A 24,111-nucleotide genomic window follows, 5' to 3' on the forward strand; every position below is an offset into this window, starting at 1 on the left:
AATAAAATAATATAATCAGGTGAGGTTTGCACAGTCTTTTAAATTCACTTCCTCATATACATGGCAGCAAAAAACTATACAATTAAAAAAAATCACTGTGATGTTATTTTGAAGTATTTACCTTTCTACATGCAGGACAAAGCCCATTTTCATCAGTGCGAATTCGATGCCAACAAAATCGGCAAATCTGGTAGCCACAGGTGCAAGGGAAAAAGTTGATATCATCTATCTCCAATGGCTCCATGCAAAGAGGGCACTCCACAGGGTCTTCCTTCACATCAGGACTGCGAGACATCTTCACGTTTATTAAACAGCAGCAAAAGTTTATAATAATTTAAGGGAGAAGGAAGTTCAGCACTGAAAGCTTAAATGTAGGACTTTGACAACCTGCATGAGAAGAAACAAAATACACTGTTTACTACTGGAAAAATGGCACAGTCAACAATTAAGAGTCACCTGTCAAAAACTTTAAAAAATACTGACTGAGCAACTACTGTTATCAACCTGAAATGGCTTTCAGAATGGATTTCTGAAAATTTTTGAATACCAAAACAAAAGGCCTGGCATCATTAATATTTTGGATTCAACATAAATATAAAAGAGCTTCCTTTTTTTCTCGATAAAACATTTAGTACTAGCCTATAGCACTAATCATAACACGTTTTAGGGAAATAAAGCACTCTTAACTGTCTCATCTTTGACCTAAAACCTAGTAATATTGCCACATAACTAGAAGACTGTTACACTATTCTAAAGTTTGTCACAATTTATAAAACAAATCGAATGAAAACAAGAGACTTCAATCATCTATAGTTACATGTTAACATCAAACTCTTGACACAGGAACATAGGCTAAAACTCAGAAAAACTCGGATGCCACAGAACCATAGACCTTAACTATACAACTAATTACGTAATAATATGCCAATGAAAACTTCTGACAAACACGTATTAAACAAAAGTATTCCTATGGTAATACTACAAAAAGCCTACAATAAACAGGAAGAAAGAAGGGAACAAATAGACCTTCATATCACAAACACTTTTTGAAAAGTTAAATAATATAACTTTTTAGATTATGGGGAGTTTTAAATTTTTAGGTAACAGTTTAGGCTAAAGCCACTGTTAGATTAAAAGGTTAGGTTGAAATCACTATTTTAAGTTAAAATCTGATAGCCTGCAAACTAATCTATAATTCTATACTAATCCCTACCAAAATCATGGTGGTAATTTTTTACATAATTGGACAAACTGATCCTAAAGGTTACATACAAGAATATATGCATGGGAATCATTTTGAAGCTTCTGGGGAAAAAAGTGGGAATTTGCCCTATCACATACTAAATTATACTATAAAGCTACAGTAATTTAAATAATTTCCTATTAATATAAAATTAGACAAAAGAGCAAAGAAACTAAAGAATCTAGATGTAGCTGGGTACAGCAGCCCATGACTGTAATCTCAGCACTTTGAGAGGCCAAGGCAGGAGGATCGCTTGAGGGCAGGAGTTCATCTCCAGCCAGGAGTTCAAGACCAGCACAACATAACAAAGCCCCCATGTCTATAACAAATTTTAAAATAAGCTGGGCATGGTGGCACACACCTGTAGTCCCAGCTACTTGGGAGGCTTGAGGCAGGAGCATCGCTTGAGCCCAAGAGTTCAAGGCTGCAGTGAGCTATAATTGTGTCACCGCACTCCAGCATGGGTGACAGAGACCCTGTCTCAAAATTAGAAAAATCTAGAAACAGACTCACGAGTTTATGAGATTTTAATATTTGATAAAATGTATAACTCAAGATGGGAAGGCGGGACCATTTTATAAACAGTGATGGGACACTGGGCTATCCATTTGAAGAAAAAATAGTATATAATCTAATACTGCAATTTTAAAAAATCTCAAATGATCTAGTGATCAATAAATTATTGAAGTGTTAAAGAAAAAAAACAGATTTTTTTTTAAATCTTGGGATATAGAAGGTCTTCGTAAGCAAAACAGAAATTCAGAAGCCATAAAAGGAGACAATCAACTAATCAACTTAGCAACATGGAAAGAAGAAAACATAAATAAAATTAAAAGTAAGCATCAGAGTAAAAGATATGTTTGCTACATATAATGAAAAGCTAATGTCCAGAATGTATAAAGAAATCCTACAAAGCAGTAAGACACAGACAAGTTAAAAAAAAAAAAAAAGAGAGAGACAAGAAAATGATAAGTAGTTACAGAAGAATTACAAGTGATTAAAATACATGAAAAAATGATCAATCTTTAGTTAACAGCCAGGTAACTTATTTATTTATTTATTTTTTACCCCATCAGCCTGTCAAAGAAGTTAGTTTCACCCAAAGTAGACAAGTAGAGAGGATCAATGATCTAGTCCCTCTTTCAAAAGAGGAAATGGGAACACATTACTTTGCCTTAAGTTACACACTTATTAGTACAGCCTGGATTCCTTCTAGGAAGTTTTAGCCCTAGATAATCTGTGCTCTTAACCACTCCCTTATACCACCTCCTAACTAAGAATCTATTCTACATAAATAGTGACACCTACATAGCCAAGTGTTTGGCTACGTTCTACAGCATTATAAGAGTAGAAAACTGCTGGCCAGGTGCAGTGGCTCACACCTGTAATCCCAGCACTTTGAGAGGCCGAGGCAGGTGAATCACGAGGTCAAGACATCGAGACATCCTGGCCAACATGGTGAAATCCCGTCTCTACTAAAAATACAAAAATTAGCTGGGCGTGGTGGCACATGCCTGTATTCCTAGCTACTTGGGAGGCTGAGGCAAGAGAACTGCTTGAACCCAGGAGGCGGAGGTGGCAGCGAGCCGAGATCGTGCCACTGCACTCCAGCCTGGTGAGAGAGAGACTCCGTCTCAAAAAAAAAAAAAAAAAAAAAAAGAGTAGAAAACTGCAAACAGTATACTGTCCATTAATAGGAAAATCATTAAGTAAATATGATATAACATAAGGTATGTTGATCAGAATGTCTATCCAAGTTATACTTTTTAAAGAACAGCAAGTATGGATATACAATTACCTCCATAAAAACATATAAACCCTGTATGCGTATATATTTGTTTCACTAAGAAAATAAAGGCATGGAAGTTTAGACACCAAAATGATGTTATTTCACACAAGACAAAATGGAGGTAGGAGACTACTAATTTTTTAAAGAAAAATCCATATTATCTAAATTGCTGCAAAAGTGTATTTTTTTCACAATTCAAATGGCCCTTTAAAAAAAGAGGAAAATTGTTTTCATTTCCTTTAGAAAAATTAAGTTACTTCTCACTTTTGCTAATAATTAGAAGAAAAATACAACGAAATAGTGTCTTCTTGTGAATCTATAATTATTTCAAAATAAAATTAAAAAAAAAAAAAGAAATGCCCAGATTTGCCACTATCAGTTTTCAGCATATATACAGTTAGGAGTTTAAAGCTGACTTCTAATAGGTCCTCCAACTTTAAACATCCCAAAACTGTACCTGTAGAAAACATAGACTCAAATATAGGTTCCAGTAACAGAAAAGTAAACTGAAATAATCAAACGATGCTATCTACACTTCTAATACCTTTGATTCTAAGATATCATTTCTTTAACTACAGGTTATTAGAGTTTTAGAGAAGAACTTATGGAATGTTGGGAAGGAAACAATACATTGGGGCTTATGAATAGAAAAGCTTCCTAAAAGGTAAATTACATAAATAAAAAATGACATACTGAGGTTTTGCTTTTTGATTGTTTCTATCTGCTTTTTAATTTTAAAAATTTACAAGAGTATGTATCTTTCAGTTTAGGGGGAGGTTTAGAGGAACAAAAAGGGACAAAGGAGAAAGAAATCCTTTAGATAGTTAATACAAAAGTAAGTATATTTGTGCACTTCTAGCACCATGGAGAGAAGCCACAGAAGCCGGCTGCCAAAAGTAATCTTATAAATGGTAAAAGGTAGGAGGAGGGTAGTCTGATGTGGTAGAACACTGCAATACAAGGTCAAAGAGTTGACTGACTCATCTCTTTCACAAAGTAACTATATGATCTTGGATAAGAAATTCAAAAGAATTTGATGTACTCATCTGAACAACGAAGAAACACAAACTTTTAGGGAATTTCAAGTATAGAGCAATTTCCTAAATGTATTATAGTACCCCTCTGAACTAAGCTTTTAAAATAAGCTTTGAAATCGACTCTCCAAAATACCCTTGCCCAAATTTTCATTTAGAGAATAATTTTACTTAACAAGCCAGACAACGAATATTAAAATTAAAACTAAACAGGGCGGCGTGGTGGCTCATGCCTGTAATCCCAGCACTTTGGGAGGCCAAGGCAGGCGGATCACCTGAGGTCAGGAGTTTGAGACCAGCCTGGCCAACATGGTGAAACCCCGTCTCTACCAAAAATACAAAAAAATTAGCCAAGCATGGTGGTGCATGCCTGTAATCCCAGCTATTTGGGAGGCTGAAAAAGGAGAATTGCTTGAACACAGGAGGCAGAGGTTGCAGTGAGCCGAGATTGTGCCACTGCACTGCAGCCTGGGCAACAAGAGCAAAAACTTCATTTCAAAAATAAGTAAAATAAAATAAAACAATGCGTTCGAATAATAAGATTTAAAATGTTGTAAGACATAGAAATAAAATATCATTTTAAATGAAAAGGGCAAGAAAAGCCAATGATTTCCTGAATGGGGTGCAGGAGTCCTTAGAATTAATTTGGCAGGGAAAAAAATATTCATTTTTAGCCATACACAGTGGCTTATACCTGTAATCCCAGCACCTTGGGTGGCCAAGGCAGCAGGACTACTTGAGCCCAGGAGTTCAAGACCAGCCTGGGCAACACAAGGAGACCTTGTCTCTATGAAAAATTTTTAAAATTAGCCAGGTATGGTGTTGTGTGCCTGTGGTCCCAGCTACTTGGGAGACTGAGGCAGGAGGATTGCTTGACCAAAGGAGGTCATGGCTGTAGTTCACGCCACTGTACTCTAGCCTGGGTGACAGAGTGAAACCCTGTCTCAACAACAATTCTGCCAGGCACGCTGGCTCACACCTGTAACCGCAGCACTTTTGGAGGCCAAGGCAGATGGATCTCTTGAGGCCAAAAGTTCAAGACTAGCTTGGGCACCATGGCGAAACCCTATCTCTACCAAAAAAAAAAATTAGCTGGGTTGGTGGCATACGCCTGTAGTCCCAGCTACTTGGGAGGCTGGGATAGGAAGACTCCTTGAGTCCGGGAGGCAGAGGTTTAAAAAAAAAAAAAAAAAAGCCTTTTAATATACATGATCCAATCCTCACAGTGACTTGGTAAGAACACACTATACCCTTTACAAAATATGAAACTGAAGCTAGAGTGTTAAAGATACAATTCAAAAACAGGACCCAACTTCAAAACTCATGCCCTTTCCAACATGGTAAGACAGAAGTCACAATTACTGATGTTGGAGCTACGTATACTTGGAAGTGGAGTGCAAATGCCCAAAGAATAAAACAACATTACTTTTTAAAAAGTTAAGCTCTATGGCAAATTTTTACTCTATTACTTGAGTTCTTGTTCTCTACATCAACTGTAACTAGTAACTCTGACATATGTAATAATGCTCCTGCATCACCAAAAATCTCACATACCATGTAGTAAGTACACAAAATAAAAATCATAAACTCAAAATTATGTTCGAAAGTGTCTTATCACTTATAAAGTGTTGCTGTATACATGGTTTTGTGTTTAGGGTCCTGTTCAAAAGATACGTATAAGAATACACGAGAGGCTGGACACAATGGCTCACATTCACAGTCCTAGCACTTTGGGAGGCTGAGGCAGGCAAATCGTTTGAACCCAGGGGTTCGAGACCAGCCTGGGCAACATGATGAAACTCCATCTCTACAAAATGAGCCGGGCGTGGTAGTGCACACCTGTAGTCTTAGCTACTCAGGAGGCCGAGGTAGGAGGATCACCTGAGCCAGGAGGGAGAGGCTGCAGTGAGCCGTGATATGGCACTGCTGCACTCCAGCCTGGGGGAGATAGTGAAACCCTGTTTCAAATAATAATAATAATAATAATACACGAGAATGTAAGCTAGTACAGCCACTACAGAAAATAGTTTGGTGGTTACTAAACTTAGAATTAGCATATGACCCAGCAATTTCACTCCTAGGTGTATATTCAAAGAACTGAAAGGACTTGAACAGATACTTGTACACCAGTGTTCCTAACAGTATTTTTGACAATAGCCAAAAAATGGAAAGTAATCCAAGTGTCCATCAAAGGAGGGATACACAAAATGTGATATATCCATACCATGGAATATTAGAATATATTCAGTCATCCTCAGGAACGAGATGGCGGTTCTCTGGAGGCTGAGTGCCCTTTGCGGTGCCCAAAGAGGCCGAGCTCTGTTGCTGCAAACCCCAGTGGTCAGACCTGCTCATCATATCTCAGCATTTCTTCAGGACCGACCTATCCCAGAATGGTGTGGAGTACAGCACATACACTTGTCACCGAGCCACCATTCTGGTTCCATGGCTGCATCTCTCCACTGGACTAGCGAGAGGGTTGTCAGTGTTTTGCTCCTGGGTCTGCTTCCGGCTGCTTATTTGAATCCTTGCTCTGGGATGGACTATTCCCTGCCTGCGACCCTCAATCTTCATGGTCACTGGGGCCTTGGACAAGTTGTTACTGACTATGTTCACGGGGATGCCTCGCAGAAAGCTGCCAAGGCAGGGCTTTTGGCACTTTCAGCTTTAACCTTTGCTGGGCTTTGCTATTTCAACTATCACGATATGGGCATCTGCAAAGCTGTTGCCACGTTGTGGAAGCTCTGAGCTTTTTGACTTCATACTTTGAAGAACTGATGCATGCCTCTTTGCCTCTGCTTTGTCATGCCATTAAGCTCACAATAAGGAAGAAATAACAGATAAGTCCATTGGTGGACAGCCTTCTTCTCTTAATCACAAGGTTATTTTCAGAATTTAATCTTTGAGGAAAAGGTTTGAGAGGAATTACATCTAAGAAATTGTGAGACTGAGTTCTGTATTCTGGTGAGTTAATAGGGTTGCCTCCCAGCTTCTTATAAGACTCACAGTTAACTAAACATGATATATGAGCTTTTGCCTTTTAATTTATCAATCTCTTAAAAAGAATCCAGCTTTATTACTATTAGTATATGATCAAACTTCCATATTTGCCCTGGGAATAATGGACAAAGGGAAATACTCTTAATTCATGAATAAAAACTTTGCAGAAAATTAGACAAGTGTTTAATTTTCGAAAACTTCCCTCTCTAGTCAGTAGATACCACCTACTGATGGTTACATATACTAGGGAAATTTTTAAATTAGGAAATGCTGATATTTCACATTATAAATTTCTAAATCCTAGGAAGAAATGCTTGGAGTGCTTCTGAATATAGAGAAGTTCCATTTAAGGGCAAGTTTCCCCTTGTAGACGTACCAAAATATTACCAATTGTAAACTGAGATTTAATTCTCAAATGTGTTCTACTTGTTGTAAAACAATCTGTCCACAAATATAAAACTATAAGTAATAAATTATTATTTTCACACAATGGGAATCTCCAATGTGAAAATGTATTCTATGAAAATAATTTTTTAAATAAAATGTTGTATAATAATAAAAAAAGAATATATTCAGTCACAAAAGGATTCAAATTCTGATACATGCTACAACATGAATGAACCCTGAAAACACTATGCTTTAAGTGAAATAAGCCAGTAACAAGAAGACAGATATTTTATGTTTTCACTTTTGGTTTCTTGTTTTTGAGACAGGGTCTCACTCTGTCACCCAGGCTACAGTGCAGTGAGTGGTGGGATCATAGCTCACTGCAACCTCAAAATGCTGGGCTTTATAAAGCAAATCCTCCCACCTCAGCCACCTGAGTAGCTGGAACCACAGGTGTGCACCACCACACCCGCCTAATTTTTTAAATATCTATATAGATGGGGTCTCCCTGTGTTGCAAAGGCTGGTCTTGAACTCCGGGCTCAAGTGATCCTCCCACCTCGGGCTCCCAAAGTGCTGGAATTACAGGCATGAGCCACCATGACCAGCCTGATCTCACTTTTATGAGGTATCTAGAATAGACAAATTCGAAGATACAGAAAGTGGAACAAAGGTTACTAGGGGGCTGGGGAGAAGAATGGGGAGTTATTACTTAATTGTACAGAGTTTCTGTTTGAGATGCTGAAAAACTTTCTGGAAACAGACAGTGGTGATGGTTATACAACAATGTGAATGTACTTAATGCCACTGCATTGTACATTTGAAAATGGTTAAAATGGTAAATGTTTATGTTATATATATTTTGCCACAATAAAAAAGTCAAAAAAAGAAAAATATGCTGTATACACTTAAATATAGTACATAACAGTACTTTTATAAAATTTAAAAATGATTACTGTATTTAATTAACCCTTTAATTTTTTGCCAATCTAATCGATGAATTTTTAATAACTTAAATATGTAGCTAGTGCAACTCCAATGAATACAGTTACACAGAAATAATACTCCTAAGTATATACTATACAACCAGTTATATATACACTGTAATTATACATAATTGAAAGCTATTTATAGATATGAAATACACACACAGACACACACACACACACACACACACACACACTTTGGTACTGTATAGCATCTTAAAAGTTTCCATAAATTCTGGAGGTGGTTCTAGCTAGAAATCAAAAAGTAAAAAAGATTAAAAAAAGAAAAAGAAAAAAGTTTCCATAAAAACCATACATGCAATATATACATAAAATTATAAACTATATATTTTTATAATTAGTCTGTTCCCACTAGAATGGAAACTTCAGGACTTTATAATTAGTCTGTTCCCACTTGAATGGAAACTTCAGGAGGGCAGAAATGACCTGGTGCATCACATTTATGACAGTATACCATGCAGCTACAACATGGCTTCCAGTAAATACTAAGCATTCACACATTTGATGAATACGTAAAAGAAAGAATAAATTATTTGTTATATGTCTGTTATAAATGACAACCTTCGAAAACAAGAAACAGCACTTTAAGTTGTCCATTGTTTCTGTATTAGACACATTTCACAAAGCATGTTATTTACGTGAACTACACAAAGACAAAAAACAGACTAAAGAGTAGCTATGAACAGTGTGCTAAGTGAAAAAGTTTAAATATCAGCACTAATACTTAATTTCCCGTTTTAAATTAGGTGCCAAAGTACCAATGTATATCTACCATGAATATTCATATATTGTAGAACTCAGGACTGTATTACCTTTAGGAAGCAAGAAAAGCTTATTTATGTCTTAGAAATCTATCTACCTAACAACTTTTAAAAGCCTCTCTCATTAAAGGTTAAACTGCTGTTATACAGAAAAATCAACTATGTAGGACTGCTTTCTACCTATCACTTTGCTATTTATGTAGTAAAATATTTGTATTTTACTTTTCTAAGATGTAAATCAAAAGCAGCATACAAAGCATCTCATATAATTTAACATGTCCCCAGAGATAGCTGGGAATCTCTTCCCAAAGGAGCTGACTTCATTTGCAAGAGTGTGATGTTCAAGCCTAAAGGCAATATCAAACCCAAGGTTGAGTGAAAGGCATTTTGGAAGAGATTTAAAATACAGGCTAAACTGTAGGCCAGCTAGTTTGCAGGTGAGAACCAGGGAATAAGACAGCTGGGATGCACCCCTCTGGGTCTGAACAAATTGTACGTGCAATGACCTCGAGAGTTGTATGGATCTGGCTAAGAAGCAATTTATGTCCTAGGGTATTGTTAAAGACAACAGAGCAGTCAGCCAGCAATCAGTGGAGCTAAAAAGCTGGGTGTGGTCAGAAAAAGAAACAGAAGGAAGCTCTGCCAAACACTGTCAGCCCAACACTGCCAGGTGCCAAGCAGGCATACACAAGTCTGTGCCCCTAAGGAGCAACACCAGAGGCTTAAACACTGCAAGGGGGAAATAGAAGTCACTGAAATAGGGAAAGAGAAGTCACTAAACAAATAAGCAAATAATTGTAACAAGCCCTGGAAATGAGCAGGGGGTTCAAAGATCAGTACCCAGAGTTGTTGCAATGTTATACAAGATGTTCAGTTTCCAACATAAAATTACAAGCCACATAAAGAAATAGGAAAGTGCTGAGCGTGGTGGCTCACGCCTGTAATCCCAGCACTTTGGGAGAACGAGGTGAGCGGATCACAAGGTCAGGAGTTCGAGACCAGCCTGGCCAACATGGTGAAACTCCGTCTGTACTAAAAATACAAAAAATTAGCCAGGCGTGGTGGCGGGCGCCTGTAATCCCAGCTACTAGGGAGGCTGAGGCAGGAGAACTCCTTGAACCCAGGAGACAGAGGTTGCAGTGAGTGGAGAATCAGCCTGGGTGACAGTGCAACTCCCTCAAAAAAAAAAAAAAAAAAGGGAGGGAGGGAGGGAGGAAGGGAGGAAGGAAGGAAGGAAGGAAGGACTCATATACCAGAGAAAAATAAAGGCAAAAGACACTACCTGCAAGAGCAACCAGATGATGGATGTAACCGACTTCAAAAAGCCATTATAAATATGTCCAAAGAACTAAAGGATACCATAATTGCAGAAGGCAGGTATAATGACAGTATCTCAGCAAATAGACAATATCGATAAAGAGACATTATTAAAAAGAACCACATGGAAATTCTGGAGTTGAACACTGACTAGAAAAAATCACCAGAGGAGCTTAAAAGTACATTTGAAATGGCAGAAAAAAGAACTGGCAAACTTGAATATAGATTGATAGAGATGATGCAATCCAAAGAACAGAGATGAAAAAAAAGAGTGAAAAAAATACAAAGCCTCAGAGAAATATGAAACATCATTAAGCACATGAACATACACATAATGGGAGTAGTAAACGGACAGGAGAGAGAGGGAAAGGGAAAGAAAAACTATCTTAAGTAATGATGACTGCATAAAAATGAAGAACTACAGGTAACACAGATGAATCTCACAAACATAATTTGAGCAAAAACAGCAAGACAAAGTATACGATCTGGTCATATAAATTTCAACAAAGGAAACTATATTTTAGGGATGCACATAAAGTGATAAAAGTCATGACAGTGACTACCTCTAAGGGAGAGGATTTCAAATGGCAAGGGGTGTTTGGGGCAGGAGGATTCTGAGGTACATGAAATATTCTGCTTTTGATCTCAGAAGAGTCTACAAAGACGCCCACTTTATAACAAAACTGTACATGTTTTATATGTTTCTGAATGTATATTTCCTTTTTCAAAGTTTTAAAAGAGATACTAGCTGCAAATTTCCAAGAATTGGTTAAAAGTAATCCCTAGACCCAGAAAGTACAACATACCCAAATGTGATCAATAAGCCCACATCCAGACACAAAGTAGTAAAATTGCACAACACTGAAGACAACAAGAACCATAAAAGAAGCCATAAAGAAAGAATCCTTCACCCAATGGAATAATTAGAGTAACAGCAAGTAACAGCAAGGAAGCCAGAAGGCAGTGACGTATCTTCAAGATACGAAGAGAAAATTACTGTCAATCTACAACTGAGCACCTAGAAAATAACAACCCTGAAAAATGAGAGTAAAATTATAAAAAGACATTTCAAAGACAACTGAAAAGACTTTGACATGGACTAGGTGTTAGATGATGTTAAGGAATTACCGCTAATTTAGTTAGGAATGAGAATATTGTGGGTTTTTTTTTTTAACCTCTTCTCTAGGAGATACATTCTAAAGTATTTACAGACTTCATGATTGGATATTCCAGCAGAAAGGAAGGCACACAGAGGTAAAGAGAACCCTCTTTAAACATCAAATGATAAAGTATCAATAACAGGAAACTGAGGAATGGAAATACTGGATTTCATCATAGCATTTGTTCTACTTTCATGTATGCTTAAAAATTTTCATGATAAACAGCTAAAAATAGTCAGGCACAGTGGCCAACACATGTAATCCCAGCTACTTGGGAAACTGAGGCAGGAGAATTGCTTAAGCCCAGGAGTTCAAGGCCAGCCTGGGCAACATAGTAAGATCCTGACTCAAAAAGAGAAATGAGGCTAAATTAAAAATTAAATAAACAAAAACAGGCAATTTACCACTAAAAGGCTTCCACTAATGAAACTTCTGAAGATGTTTTTTTTTTTTTTTTTTTTTTTTTGAGACGGAGTCTCGCTCTGTCGCCCAGGCTGGAGTGCAGTGGCGCAATCTCGGCTCACTGCAAGCTCCGCCTCCCGGGTTCACGCCATTCTCCTGCCTCAGCCTCTCCAAGATGTTTTTTAAGAAGGAGGAAAATGATCCAGGAGGACAGTCAGAAATTTTTTTTTCTGTTTGTTTGTTTGTGTCAGGGTCTCACTCTGTTGCCCAGGCTGGAGTGCAGTGGCGTGATCTTGGCTCACTGCAACCTCCGCCTCCTAGGTTCAAGTGATTCTCCTTCCTCAGCCTTCTGAATAGCTAGGATGACAGGTGCACACCACCACGCCTGGCTAATTTTTGTATTTTTGGTACAGACAGGGTTTCACCATGTTGAATAGGCTGTTCTCAAGTGATCCACCTGCCTCAGCCTCCTAAAGTGCTGTGATTACAGGTGTGAGCTGCTGTGTGCCCAGCCACAGTCAGAAATTGAAGGGATGGTAAGGAAAGATGTGGTAAAAATGTGGGTAAACTGAATCACACATTTCTCTATAAAATAACAACAATGTCTGTCTAATTTGTTAGATTTAAAAAGGATAAAATGTCTGTTGGGAGGGGTGTGATATAAGATAAACTGCTCTAAGGTCCAACTTAAAGAGTAACATGAATGGTCGGGAGGTCAAGGCATAAGAATCACTTGAACCCAGGAGGCAGAGGTTGCAGTGAGCCGAGATCACCCCACTGCACTCCAGCCTGGGTGACAAAGTGAGACTGACTCAAAAAAGAAAAACAAGACCCTCCGAAAAAAGAGGGTAAAAAAAGAGTAACATGAATGGTAAAATTTCAAGGGTAATCACATAATCCTCTACGATCTACTAACCCCACCTCTGTATAACAGCCTTAGAGAAACAGTTGCACATCTACATGAGTATAAGCAACTGCAGGAATGTTTTGCAATAGCAAAAAATTGGGACTCCCAATGTCTATCAATAGGAAAGGCTAAGTTACTGTATATCAATAAAATTAAATAAAGCAGTTTAAAGAATTAAATCTGTACATACTAACATACTGAATGAAAAGAAAACTAATTGTAGGTACTGTATAACAGTTGTGTTTTGTTTTGTCTTGTTTTTGTTTGAGAGAGTCTCATTCTGTACCCCAGGCTGGAATGCATGGTGTGATCTTGGCTCATTGCAACATCCACCTCCTGGGTTCAAGCGATTCTCATCCCTCAGATTTCCTAGTAGCTGGGATTACAGGCATGCACCACCACACCTGGTTAATTTTTGTATGTTTAGTAGAAACAGGGTTTCATCACATTGGACAGGCTGGTCTCGAACTGCTGGACTCAAGTGATCTGCCCGCCTCAACCTCCCAAAGTGCTGGAATTACAGGCATGAGCTATCACACCCAACCAACTGTTTTTACACTAAAAAAGAAATCATACATATTCTCTACATATGTATAGTATAAGCAAAACCTTAGGAGGAAAAATGACATATGAACTGATAATAGTGATTACCTTTAGGAAAATAAAGAAGGGAATGGGAGCAATCAGAAACCTGAACCTTATCTATGTGTTTTTGCAAAGAGACTATTTATGTATTTCTTCTATAATAGCAATTAATTTTTAAAAGATAACTTTTTAAAGAGTATTAAACTTTGAATCCTGAGTGCAAAGACTGTGCCTATGTTATTCAACACTGTACCATAGACATGTGCAAGTATTATATGCTCCCAAAACTGTATATGGAGGATGGCAGAGAGATGAATAAAAGAGTGATTCAGGCTGGGTGCAGTGGCTTGCAGCTGTAATCCCAGCACTTTGTGAGGCTGAGGGAGGATCACCTGAGGCTAGGAGTTCAAGACCAGCCCGGGCAACATAGCGAGATCCTATCGGTACAAAAAATAGCTGGGCATGGTGGAGCACACCTGTAGTGCCAGCTACTGCGGAGGGTGAGGCAGAAGGATTGCTTGAGCCCAGGAGTTCAAGGCTGCAGTGAGCTATGATCACGTCACTACACCATAGCCTGGGTGACAGAGTGAGAACCTGTCTCTAAAAGAGGAATAGTAATAAAAGAGTGTATCAAAGGACATATAAGAAAATAGGGACGGGCATGGTGGCTCATGCCTGTCCCAGCACTTTGGGAGGCCAAGGCAGGTGGATCACCTGAGGTCAGGAGTTCGAGACCAGCCTGGCTAGCATAGCGAAAGCCTGTTTCGACTAAAAATACAAAAATTAGCCAGGCATGGTGGCACACACTTGTAATCCCAGCTACTTGGGAGGCTGAGGCAGGAGAACCGCATGAACCTGGGAGGCGGAGGTTGCAGTGAGCTGAGGTCGTATCAGCCTGGGCAACAAGAGCGAAACTCCATCTCAAAAAAAGAAAAAGAAAAGAAAATAGCAGTGTGTGTCACTGAGTAGAGGGCTAGAGGTAGTTTGTTTTCTTCCTTTTATTTTTCAATCTTTAGAAATGAACATTTACTTTTATAATGAGAAAAACTGTACTAAATTAGTTGAAAATTTAAGTATAACGGACAAATAAAAAGGGACAATAGAGTGATTGATGAGATGAAAAAACTTCTGAATGTATAATTAGAGATTAGCATCAGTATGTTTCCTATTAATTTAATGCTCAGGAGGAGGCTAGGAGTTTATGAAATTAAAGGCTAAGCCTGATGAAAGTGTTATTAATAGGTAAAATCAAATCTGTACAAAATCAAAGCTGAGACTAATTAGTGTGCTAAATAATTCTCTACCACACTTGTGAAGGTTGTTAAGAAAAGGAATTGCCTATATCAATTTATTTTCTACTGAAAAATACAGTTTTATTTAGGGGAAAAAGTATCTGATAGGGTACAACACCTTTGAAGTTTGTAAGGACTTATCTAGAAACCTAATTAAAACAAAAGGATCCAAGTATTATAAGCTTAAAACCCTTCTAGTCCATCTGGACTCATAAATTAGTCTTTTTAGAGATACTGCTGTACATCAATTTACAGTATACTACTAGTAACGGATAAAACTGAAAAAATTAATCCAAGGAGAAACACTAAACTGAAAATGAAGTGCAAGACCCAGTCTTAGCCAGTGAATTCTTTTTTTTCTTAAGCTCACGTTTATTAGCCTGGTTAAATGCAACCACTTCTTTAGCCAAACTGTCATCTAGTCACTTAGATTCTACCACCTCCTAAATTCTAACCCCAGATGGCATGCTACTAATCTTATGCTCCCTGCCCACCAAGAGATCTCTGCCAGTATACCTGTCTCAAACTTCATTCACGAACATCCTGCCACCACTTCTGCAGTTCCACTTCATGGAAAGCACTGATTCATATGTGGAAGTCCACCCTTTCGTGTTTTGGGCTAGGTAGGGCATAAGGGGACATGGAGGAAGTGTACAGTAACAGAGAATTCATAAAGGAGGGCAGATAATGGGTATCTGGGTAGATAATGATTTTTAAATGAAAGAAAATGGTTTTTGAAAATTTAAACAAAAATAAAACAATTAAGCTTATGTATGAGTATTTTCCTGGGATTGTTTTTTATATATATGTTATATATATGTGTGTGTGTGTTATATATATATTACATGTGTGTTATATATATTACATATATGTAATATATGTATATATATATATTATATAACATATATGGATACAAAAATATTTTATATATATATATAATATATATATATGCTGGTACAGCAGCTCATGCCTGTAATCCCAGCACTTCGGGAGGCCAAGGCAGGTGGATCGCTTGAGCTTAGGGGTTCGAGACCAGCCTGGGCAATATGGCGAAACCCTATCTCTATAAAAAATATATATACGTATATATATACACACATATATATGTGTGTGTGTGTGTGTGTATATATATATATTTGATTTCTAGATATGCTACCATGCAGCCATCTGGAATAAAACTAAATAACAAATACTTTTAAAGGGGCCTAAAATACAGAAATATAGCTATTAATTCTTCTTTAAGAGGAAGAAAAAATTTAATGTTTTAATGTTTGTTCCTCCCTAATCTCCATGTGTGCCTCACTTCTATTATGACTCAGTAAAGCCTAGAATGGTAACTGTTTTACACCATAAAACTAAAATAGTAAAGTCAAGAGTCCTCTGGTCCACATACAACTAGTTCATTCCTGTTTCCAATACAAAATGTTAACCAAATTACTATTACTATAGAAAGTCTCACAGAGAATGTATATGTCAGAATGTTTTCAAGAATAAAACAAGGCCGGGTACAGCAACTCATGCCTGTAATCCCAGCACTTTGGGAGGCCAAGGCAGGTGGATCGCTTGAGTTCAGGAGTTAAAGACCAGCCTGGGCAATATGGTGAAACCCTATCTCTATAAAAATAAAAAATAAATTAAAAATTAAAAAAAAATTAGCCAGGCGTGGTGGTGCACATCTGTGGTCCCAGCTACTCAGGAGGGTGAGGCAGGAGAATGACCTGAGCCTGGGAAGTGGAGATTGCAGTGAGCCAAGATCACACACTTCAGCCTGGGTGACAGGCGTAAAAGCCTGTCTCAAAAAATAAAAATAAAAAAAGTAAATAAGTAAAAACAAAAAGGAGCTTGAGACCAGCCTGGGCAATGTGGTGAAACTCCATCTCTACAAAAAGTACAATAATGAGCTGGGTATGGTGGCATGTGCCTGTAGTCCCAGGGAACTGAAGCACAAGAATCACTTGAGCCTGGGAAGAGGAGGTCGTAGTGAGCCGAGATCATGCCACTTCACTCCAGCCTGTGTGACAGAGTGACAGCGTCTCAAAATAAAACAAAACAAAACAAAACATTCTATAAACATAAAGGACCAAATAAACACAACACTAGGTCAATTACAATTGTGGAAAACAAATTGGTCAGCCACAATGGCTCACACTAGTAATCCTAGCACTTTGGGAGGCTGAGGCAAGAGGATCACTTGAAGCCAGGAGACCAGCCCGGACTACAAAGTGAGGCCCCATGTGAAAAAAGGACAAGACAGGACAGGAAGAGAAAGAAAAAATAGCCAGGTGCAGTGGTGTGTGTCTGTAGTCCCAGCTACTTGGGAGGCTGAGGTGGGAAGATCACTTGAGCCAAGGATTTCAAGGCTGCAGTGACCTAGGATCATACCACTGCACTCCAGCCTCGGGAAGAGAGCAAAATCCTGTTCTCCTAAAAAAAAAAACTATGTAGGGAAAAAAAAAGCTTTAAATTCATATAGCAATGCCAACCAATTCAACCAACTCAAAAGCTGTGCTTTGAATAAAGAAAATAACGGTCAATACATATATGGGTGCTAGTTTTACTAATCTTGAAATTGCACATAAATATATTCTATACACATTTAAAAAACAATTTCAAAATAAAAGTCTACCATCCAACTATGGACAAAGGAATTTATTTATTTTGCAACAAAAGTGGTCTATTTAAATAAATATATACTTTAGGTGTCTTCAGGAAATTTAAGCCCATAGGTTTAAAAAAAAAAAGACTAAGGCCAGGCACTGTGGCTCATGCCTGTAATCCCAGCACTTTTGGAGGCTGAGGCGGGCGGATTACTTGAGGCCAGGAGCTCAAGACCAGCCTGGCCAACATGGTGAAACCCTATCTCTACTAAGAATAAAAAATCAGCTGGGCGTGGTGGTGCATGCCTGTAGTCCCAACTATTTGAGAGGCTGAGGCACGAGGTGAACCTGTGAGGTGGAAGCTGCAGTGAGCCAAGATTGTGCCACTGCACTCCAGCCTGGGCAACAGAGCAAGACTGTCTCAAAAAAACAACGACAAAAAAAGACTAAAACATATAAGCATGTAATATCTGAGAACAGGATATTTTGTTTACTTAATTGTGGGATGCAAACTCACACCACTGCCATCTTAGAAAACCTCCATTTAAAAATGTAACATTGATGAAAACAGAAGAGAAATCTAGAGATTAGGAAACATTTTTGTTGAAGGGCTAAACAGTAAATATCTTTTGCTTTACTGGCCATTCAAACATTACAATTACTCTACTGCTTAAATGCAAAAGGAGTCTTTGCAAAGGCTATACACAAATGAGTAAGTGTGGCTGTATTCCAATAAAACTATCTACGGACATTGAACACTGAATTTCACTTAATTTTCTCATATTACAAAATACTGATTTTTTAAAATTATTTTTTCTACCATTCTCTCATGCTTCACAAAAATAAGCAGCAGGAAGGATTTCTGCAGTGGGATGCAGTTTACCAACCTCTGCTCTGATCTAAACCAACAAGGAAACCTCACAATTGATCATAAGTCTAAATCCTAGACCTCTTTCAAATCTTTTTCTCTTATACTTCTTCCTGAAGAAATATTTTGACTACATATTAGGCAAATGGTTTCTCTCTATTCTAAGGATGTACTTTTACAAGCTGTGGTATATATTATGAAATATAATCATCCATCAGTATCATTGGAGGACTTGTTCCAGGACCTCCCCACCTTCTATGGATACAAAAATCAGAAGAAGCTCAAGTCCCTTATATAAAATGGTTTATTATTTGCATATAACATATGCAATCCTCTCATTTATTTTAAATCACCTCTAGATTACTTATAACTCAGTAAATGCTATATAAACAGTTACTGTGACGTAGTTTTTTTTATTTATATTTTTTTTTGTCTCCACCCCAACCCCGAAAATTTTCCATCCATGGCTGGTTGAATCCACAGATACAGAAGGCCAACTGTATATACGGGGTTCAGTACTATCTGCGGTTTCAGGCAATCACTGGGGGTCTTGGAACGCATCACCCATGGATAAGGGAGGACTACTGTGTAAGATGGGAAAAGAAGTAAAACTAGTCTTTATTTGCAGATGACATGATTTTGTACATAGAAACCCCAAAATAACAGAAAACTACTATAACTACTAATTTAGCAAAATCACTGGCTATAACGCCAATATACAAAAATCCACTGTATTTCGAAATACTAGTAACATGCAATGGAAACAAAGTAAAAGTGTAATAACACTTAAACAGCATCAAATAAAACACCAAATATCAAGGAATAAATTTAATGAGATGTGAAACACATTTACATTAAACCACAAAACACTAGAGAGAAAAGAAAGAAGACTGGATGTTGGCAACAACAGGGAGCATACATTTGTAAAAAGTCAGTATTATCTAACTACTTCAATAATACACAGTGCTTTAAGGAAAGGAAGGGAAGGGAAGGAGACAAAGGGAAAGAGAAATGGAAGGAAGAAATGTTATTCGAGGTTTAATTTTATGACTTGGCTAAGTCAAAATCTATATCTGAAAGTAACACCAATGCATGCTTTTGTGGAAAGAAGTGTCCTCTATGATACATAGTATCTCGCATTGTAAGGGATATACCTTCTTTGGACAACTAACTGAAATATCATTACACGCTCAGCACATTTAAACTTTAAGAATAATAAATTAATAGAATTTTGAGATAGGTTCTATTTTAATTTTTCCAAAAATTTGTAAGTTTCGATGGCGTTTCCATGCTTCTAATACTATTTTACATAAAATATCTGTTATCTTTGTGACTTAAAACTCTATTCAGATTTAATTTTTCCATACCCAAAGATAAATTATTTAACTTCATTGTAATATAATTAGCAATGAAATAAAAGCAACAATTAGAAAAAATATCTAAGTCACCAAGGACTCTATAGTATATAAAATTTTCTGTACCTATACAGATATCAAGAGCATATGTATGTGCGTGTAATGTGTGTGTTTTGTAAAGGATCTTACTGCATATAGTTCTGGAATTTGGTCTCCCCCACTCTTAATGCAATCAACATTTTTCCTTTGTGTAAATCATAGGTTACGACTCTCAATGAATATTATATTCTAGTACACAGATGTCCTATAATTTATTTAACCAGTCTCCTGTTACTGAACATTTGTTTCAAAGTTTTTACTACTGTAAACAACATTGTAACAAACACTCCATGTGTGTTGATTTTCTTCATTTATGTTATTTCACCTATACAGGCATACCTCGAAGATATTGTAGATTCAGTTCCAGGCACCTGCAATTACCACCATAAAGCAAGTCACGCAAATTTTTTGGTTTCGTGGTGCATATTAAAGGTATGTTTATACTATACTGTAGTATATCACATATGCAATAGCATTATGTCTAGAAAACAATGTATACACCTTAATTTAAAAATACTTTACTGCTAAAAAATGGTAAGATCATCTAAGCCTTCAGACAGTCACAGTCTTTTTGCTGGTGGAGGGTCTTGCCTTGATGTTGATGACTGCTGACTGATGAGGGTGGTGGTTGCCAAAAGATGGAGTAGCTGTAGCAATTTCTTAAAATAAGACAACAATAAAGTTTGCCACATCCATTGACTCTTTCACGAAAGAGTTCTCTGTAGCATGTGATACTGTTTGATAGCATTTTACCCACGTAGAACCTCTTTCAAAATTGAAGGCAATCCTCTTGAACCCTGTCATTGCTTTGTCAAATAAGTTTATTAAATATTCTAAATCCTTTGTTGTCATTTCAATATTCACGGCATCTTCAGGAGAAGGTTCCATCTCTAAAAACCACTTTCTTTGCTCATTCTTATGAGGCAACTCCTTATCTGTTCAAATTTTATCATGAGATTGCAGCAATTCAGTCACATCTTCAGGCTCTACTTCTAATTCTAGTTATCTTGCTATTTCTACCATATCTGCAGTTACTTCCCACGATGAAGTCTTAAACCTCTCAAAGTCATCCATGAGAGATGAAATCAACTTCTTCCAAACCCCTGCTAATGTTGGTATTTTGACCTCCTCCCATCAATCAGGGATGTTATTAATGGTTTCTAGAATGATGAATCCTTTCCAGAAGGTTTTCAATCTATTTTGCCCAGATCCATTGGAGGAATCACTATCTACAGCAACTATAGCCTTATGAACATTGTATTTCTTAAATAAGATTACGTGAAACTCAAAATTACTCCTGGATCTATGTACTGCAGAATAGATGTTGTGTTAGCAGGCATGAAAACATTAATCTCCTTGTACATCTCCATCAAAGCTCTCAGGTCACCAGGGCAATGCACAGTGATAGTTTGAAAGGAATCTTTTTTTCTGAGCACTAGGTCTCAACAGCGGGCTTAACATTCCCTAAACCATGCTGTAAACAGATATGCTCTCAGCCAGGCTTTCTACCATCCTCTCATGCCTCACAAAAACAAGCAGCAGGAAGGATTTCTGCAGTGGGACACAGTTTACCAACCTCTGCTCTGATCTAAACCAACAAGGAAACTTCATAATTGATCATAAGTCTAAATCCTAGACCTCTTTCAAATCTTTTTCTCTTATACTTCTCCCTGAAGAAATCTTTTGACTACTAGGCAAATGGTTTCTCTATTCTAAGGATGTACTTTTACAAGCTGTGGTATATAACATGAAATAGAATCATCCGTCAGTATCCTTGGAGGACTTGTTCCAGGACCTCCTCACCTTCTATGGATACAAAAATCAGAGGAAGCTCAAGTCCCTTACATAAAATGGTCGTTCCATTTACAGAGCATAGGCAGGGTAGATTTAGCATAATTCCTAAGGGCCCTGTGGCTTTCAGAATAGTCCATGAGTACTGACTGCAACTTGAAGTCTCCAGCTGCATTAACCCCTAATAAGAGTCAGCCTACCCTTTGAAGCTTTGAAGCCTTGAAGCCAGGCACTGACTTCTCCTTTCTAGTAATCCAAGTCCTAGAAGGCTGTTTCATCTACACTGAAAATCTGTTTAGTGTAGCCATCTTCATCCATGATCTTAGCTAGATCTTCTGGACAATTGACTACAGTTTCTACATCAGCACTTGGTGTTTCACCTAGCACTTTTATGTTATGGAAATGGCTTCCTTCCTTAAACATCGTGAGCCAATCTCAGCTAGTTTCAAACTTTTCTTCTGTAGCTTTCTCACTTCTCTCAGCTTTCATACAATGGAAGAGAGTTAGAGCCTTGCTCTGGATGTGAGTTAGAGCTTTGCTCTGGATTAGGTTGTGGTTTAAGGAAATTATGTGGCTGGTTTCATCTTCTAGGTAGACGACTCAAACTTTCTCCATGTCCACAATAAGTCTGTCTTGCTTTCTTATCATTCATGTGTTCACTGGAGTAGCACTTTCAATTTCCCTCAAGTTTTCCTTTGCATTCAGAACTTGGCTAATTGTTTGGTGCAAAAGCCCTACTTTTTGGCCTATCTCATGAGGCTTTTGACATGCCTTCTTCACTGAACTTAATCATTTCTAGCTTTTGGTTTTAAGTGAGAGACGTGTGATTCTTTCTTTCATCTGAACACTTAGAAAATGACTTAATTTCAATATTGTTGTGTTTCAGGGAGTAAGGAGGGCCCAGAGGGAGAGAGACAGAGCAATAGCCAGTCAGCAGAGCAGTCAGAACACATACAACATGTATTAATTAAGTTCATCATTTTACATAGGTGGAGTTCCCAGCATCTCAAAACAGCCATAATAGTAACATCAAAGATCACTGACCAGAGATCACCGTAACAGACATAATAATCATTAAAAAGTGTGAAATATTGTGAGAATTACCCAAATGTGATACCGAAACATGAAGCAAGTATATGCTGTTGAAAAATGCCACTGACAGACTTGCTTGACTCAGGGTTGCCACAAACCTTCAATTCGAAAAAAAAGCAGTATCTATGAAGCACTTATTAAAGCAGTACACAATAAGGCAACTTATGCCTGTAATTCTGAATTGCCTGAAATGGTTCTATGTGACCATGTAGAGCTTTCTTCAGGATTCAACAAATTTTTTTCTGCAAGGGCCAGATTGCAGGTATTTCAGGCTACATAGGCACATACAATCTCTGTTCTATATTCTTTGTTTTGTTTTTACAAACCTGTAAAAATGTAAAAACCATTTTTAGCTCATGGACTTTACAAAAAACAGTCCATGAATAGGATGGGGACTGCAGGGCATAGTTTGCCAACCCCTAGATTAGATCACATTCTACAAAGATCTGTGAAAGCAGAAAATTACCCCACAATTTTAGGTGGTGTGTGCCAGTCACATTTTTTTTTGAAAAGTCTAGTGTAATAATTCTTAACTACATTTAAGAAATAAATTTCATATATCTTCTTTTAATTCTCACCCCCACACAGACTAATCAAAATTTATAATTTAAATTTTTATGAAGTCTAGTGTCCAAAAAAGAAACAAGCAATTTTAAAGATGCTTATTAGAATAAATGGTTTTGCTAATGTTCATAACTCATCAACTACTTTTATCAAATATTCAGAAGATACTCCCTGAAAGGCTGCTCCTAACAAGCCCTGTACACCCAACTGTGGCTACATAATGACTCACAGCTACAGGAATAAATATCATCATCTAATTGTCCTTATCTCAGTTCACAGTGTGTCCCTGCTTTACCTATTAAATCTTTGGAAATAACAAGCAAAGGCCGGGCGCAGTGGCTCACGCCTGTAATCCCAACACTTTGGGAGGCCGAGGCAGGTGGATTACCTGAGGTCAGGAGTTCAAGACCAGCCTGGCCAACATGGCAAAACCCCGTCTCTACTAAAAATGCAAAAATTAGCCAGGCATGGTGGCACACCCCTATAATTCTGGCTATTCAGGAGGCTAAGGTGGGAGAATTGCTTAAACCTGGGAGGTGGAGACTGCAGTAAGCCGAGATCGCACCACTGCACTCCAGCCTGGGTGACAGAGCGAGATCCCGTCCCAAAAAAATAAAATAAAATAAGGAAATAAGCAGAGCAAATATAATAAAATAATATTAAAAATTAACTGTCTTTTTTTACCAAGATGAAATTTCAGTAAAATATCTTTAACCACTTCAGCAAACTCTTCTCTTTAAAAAAGGATAAGAACTGCAACAGTCCAGAGATTTATTAAAAAGAAGAATATCTGTCTTAAGAGTATATTCACATTTTCTATTCCCTTGTAAAAAAAAAAATCACTTGAAGCAAACAACGTTTG

General features: G+C 37.6%; 2 protein-coding genes across 9 annotated transcripts in view; one reads left to right on the forward strand and one right to left on the reverse strand.

Moving 5' to 3' along the window:
- The window catches only part of CNOT4 (CCR4-NOT transcription complex subunit 4), a 147,012-nt gene that overhangs the window by 76,529 nt on the left and 46,372 nt on the right, over positions 1–24,111 (reverse strand). For all 6 annotated transcript variants that reach the window (XM_030825735.1, XM_030825734.1, XM_030825737.1 and 3 more), the window contains exon 2: positions 122–387. In XM_030825735.1, the coding sequence (XP_030681595.1) occupies positions 122–295 (174 nt within the window). In that variant the 5' untranslated portion in view covers positions 296–387. The remainder of the gene's footprint in view (positions 1–121; positions 388–24,111) is intronic.
- Positions 6,332–6,814, forward strand: LOC100590500 (succinate dehydrogenase [ubiquinone] cytochrome b small subunit, mitochondrial-like). Of its 3 annotated transcripts, none has more exons than XM_012512314.2 (2): positions 6,332–6,387; positions 6,496–6,814. In XM_012512314.2, the coding sequence occupies exons 1-2, from the start codon at positions 6,332–6,334 to the stop codon at positions 6,812–6,814; spliced, it is 375 nt and encodes a 124-aa protein (XP_012367768.1). The 3 variants fall into 3 exon arrangements, with proteins under 3 accessions (XP_012367768.1, XP_012367769.1, XP_030681600.1); XM_012512315.2 differs by having other exon boundaries at positions 6,332–6,503; positions 6,649–6,776; XM_030825740.1 differs by having other exon boundaries at positions 6,332–6,814.

Source organism: Nomascus leucogenys, chromosome 13 (genome assembly GCF_006542625.1).
Source record: "Nomascus leucogenys isolate Asia chromosome 13, Asia_NLE_v1, whole genome shotgun sequence".
NCBI classification, from domain to species: domain Eukaryota; kingdom Metazoa; phylum Chordata; class Mammalia; order Primates; family Hylobatidae; genus Nomascus; species Nomascus leucogenys.

Excerpts from the sequence above, each read along its gene's own strand:
- LOC100590500 (XM_030825740.1), top strand. The coding sequence starts at position 6,332 with ATGGCGGTTCTCTGGAGGCTGAGTGCCCTTTGCGGTGCCCAAAGAGGC.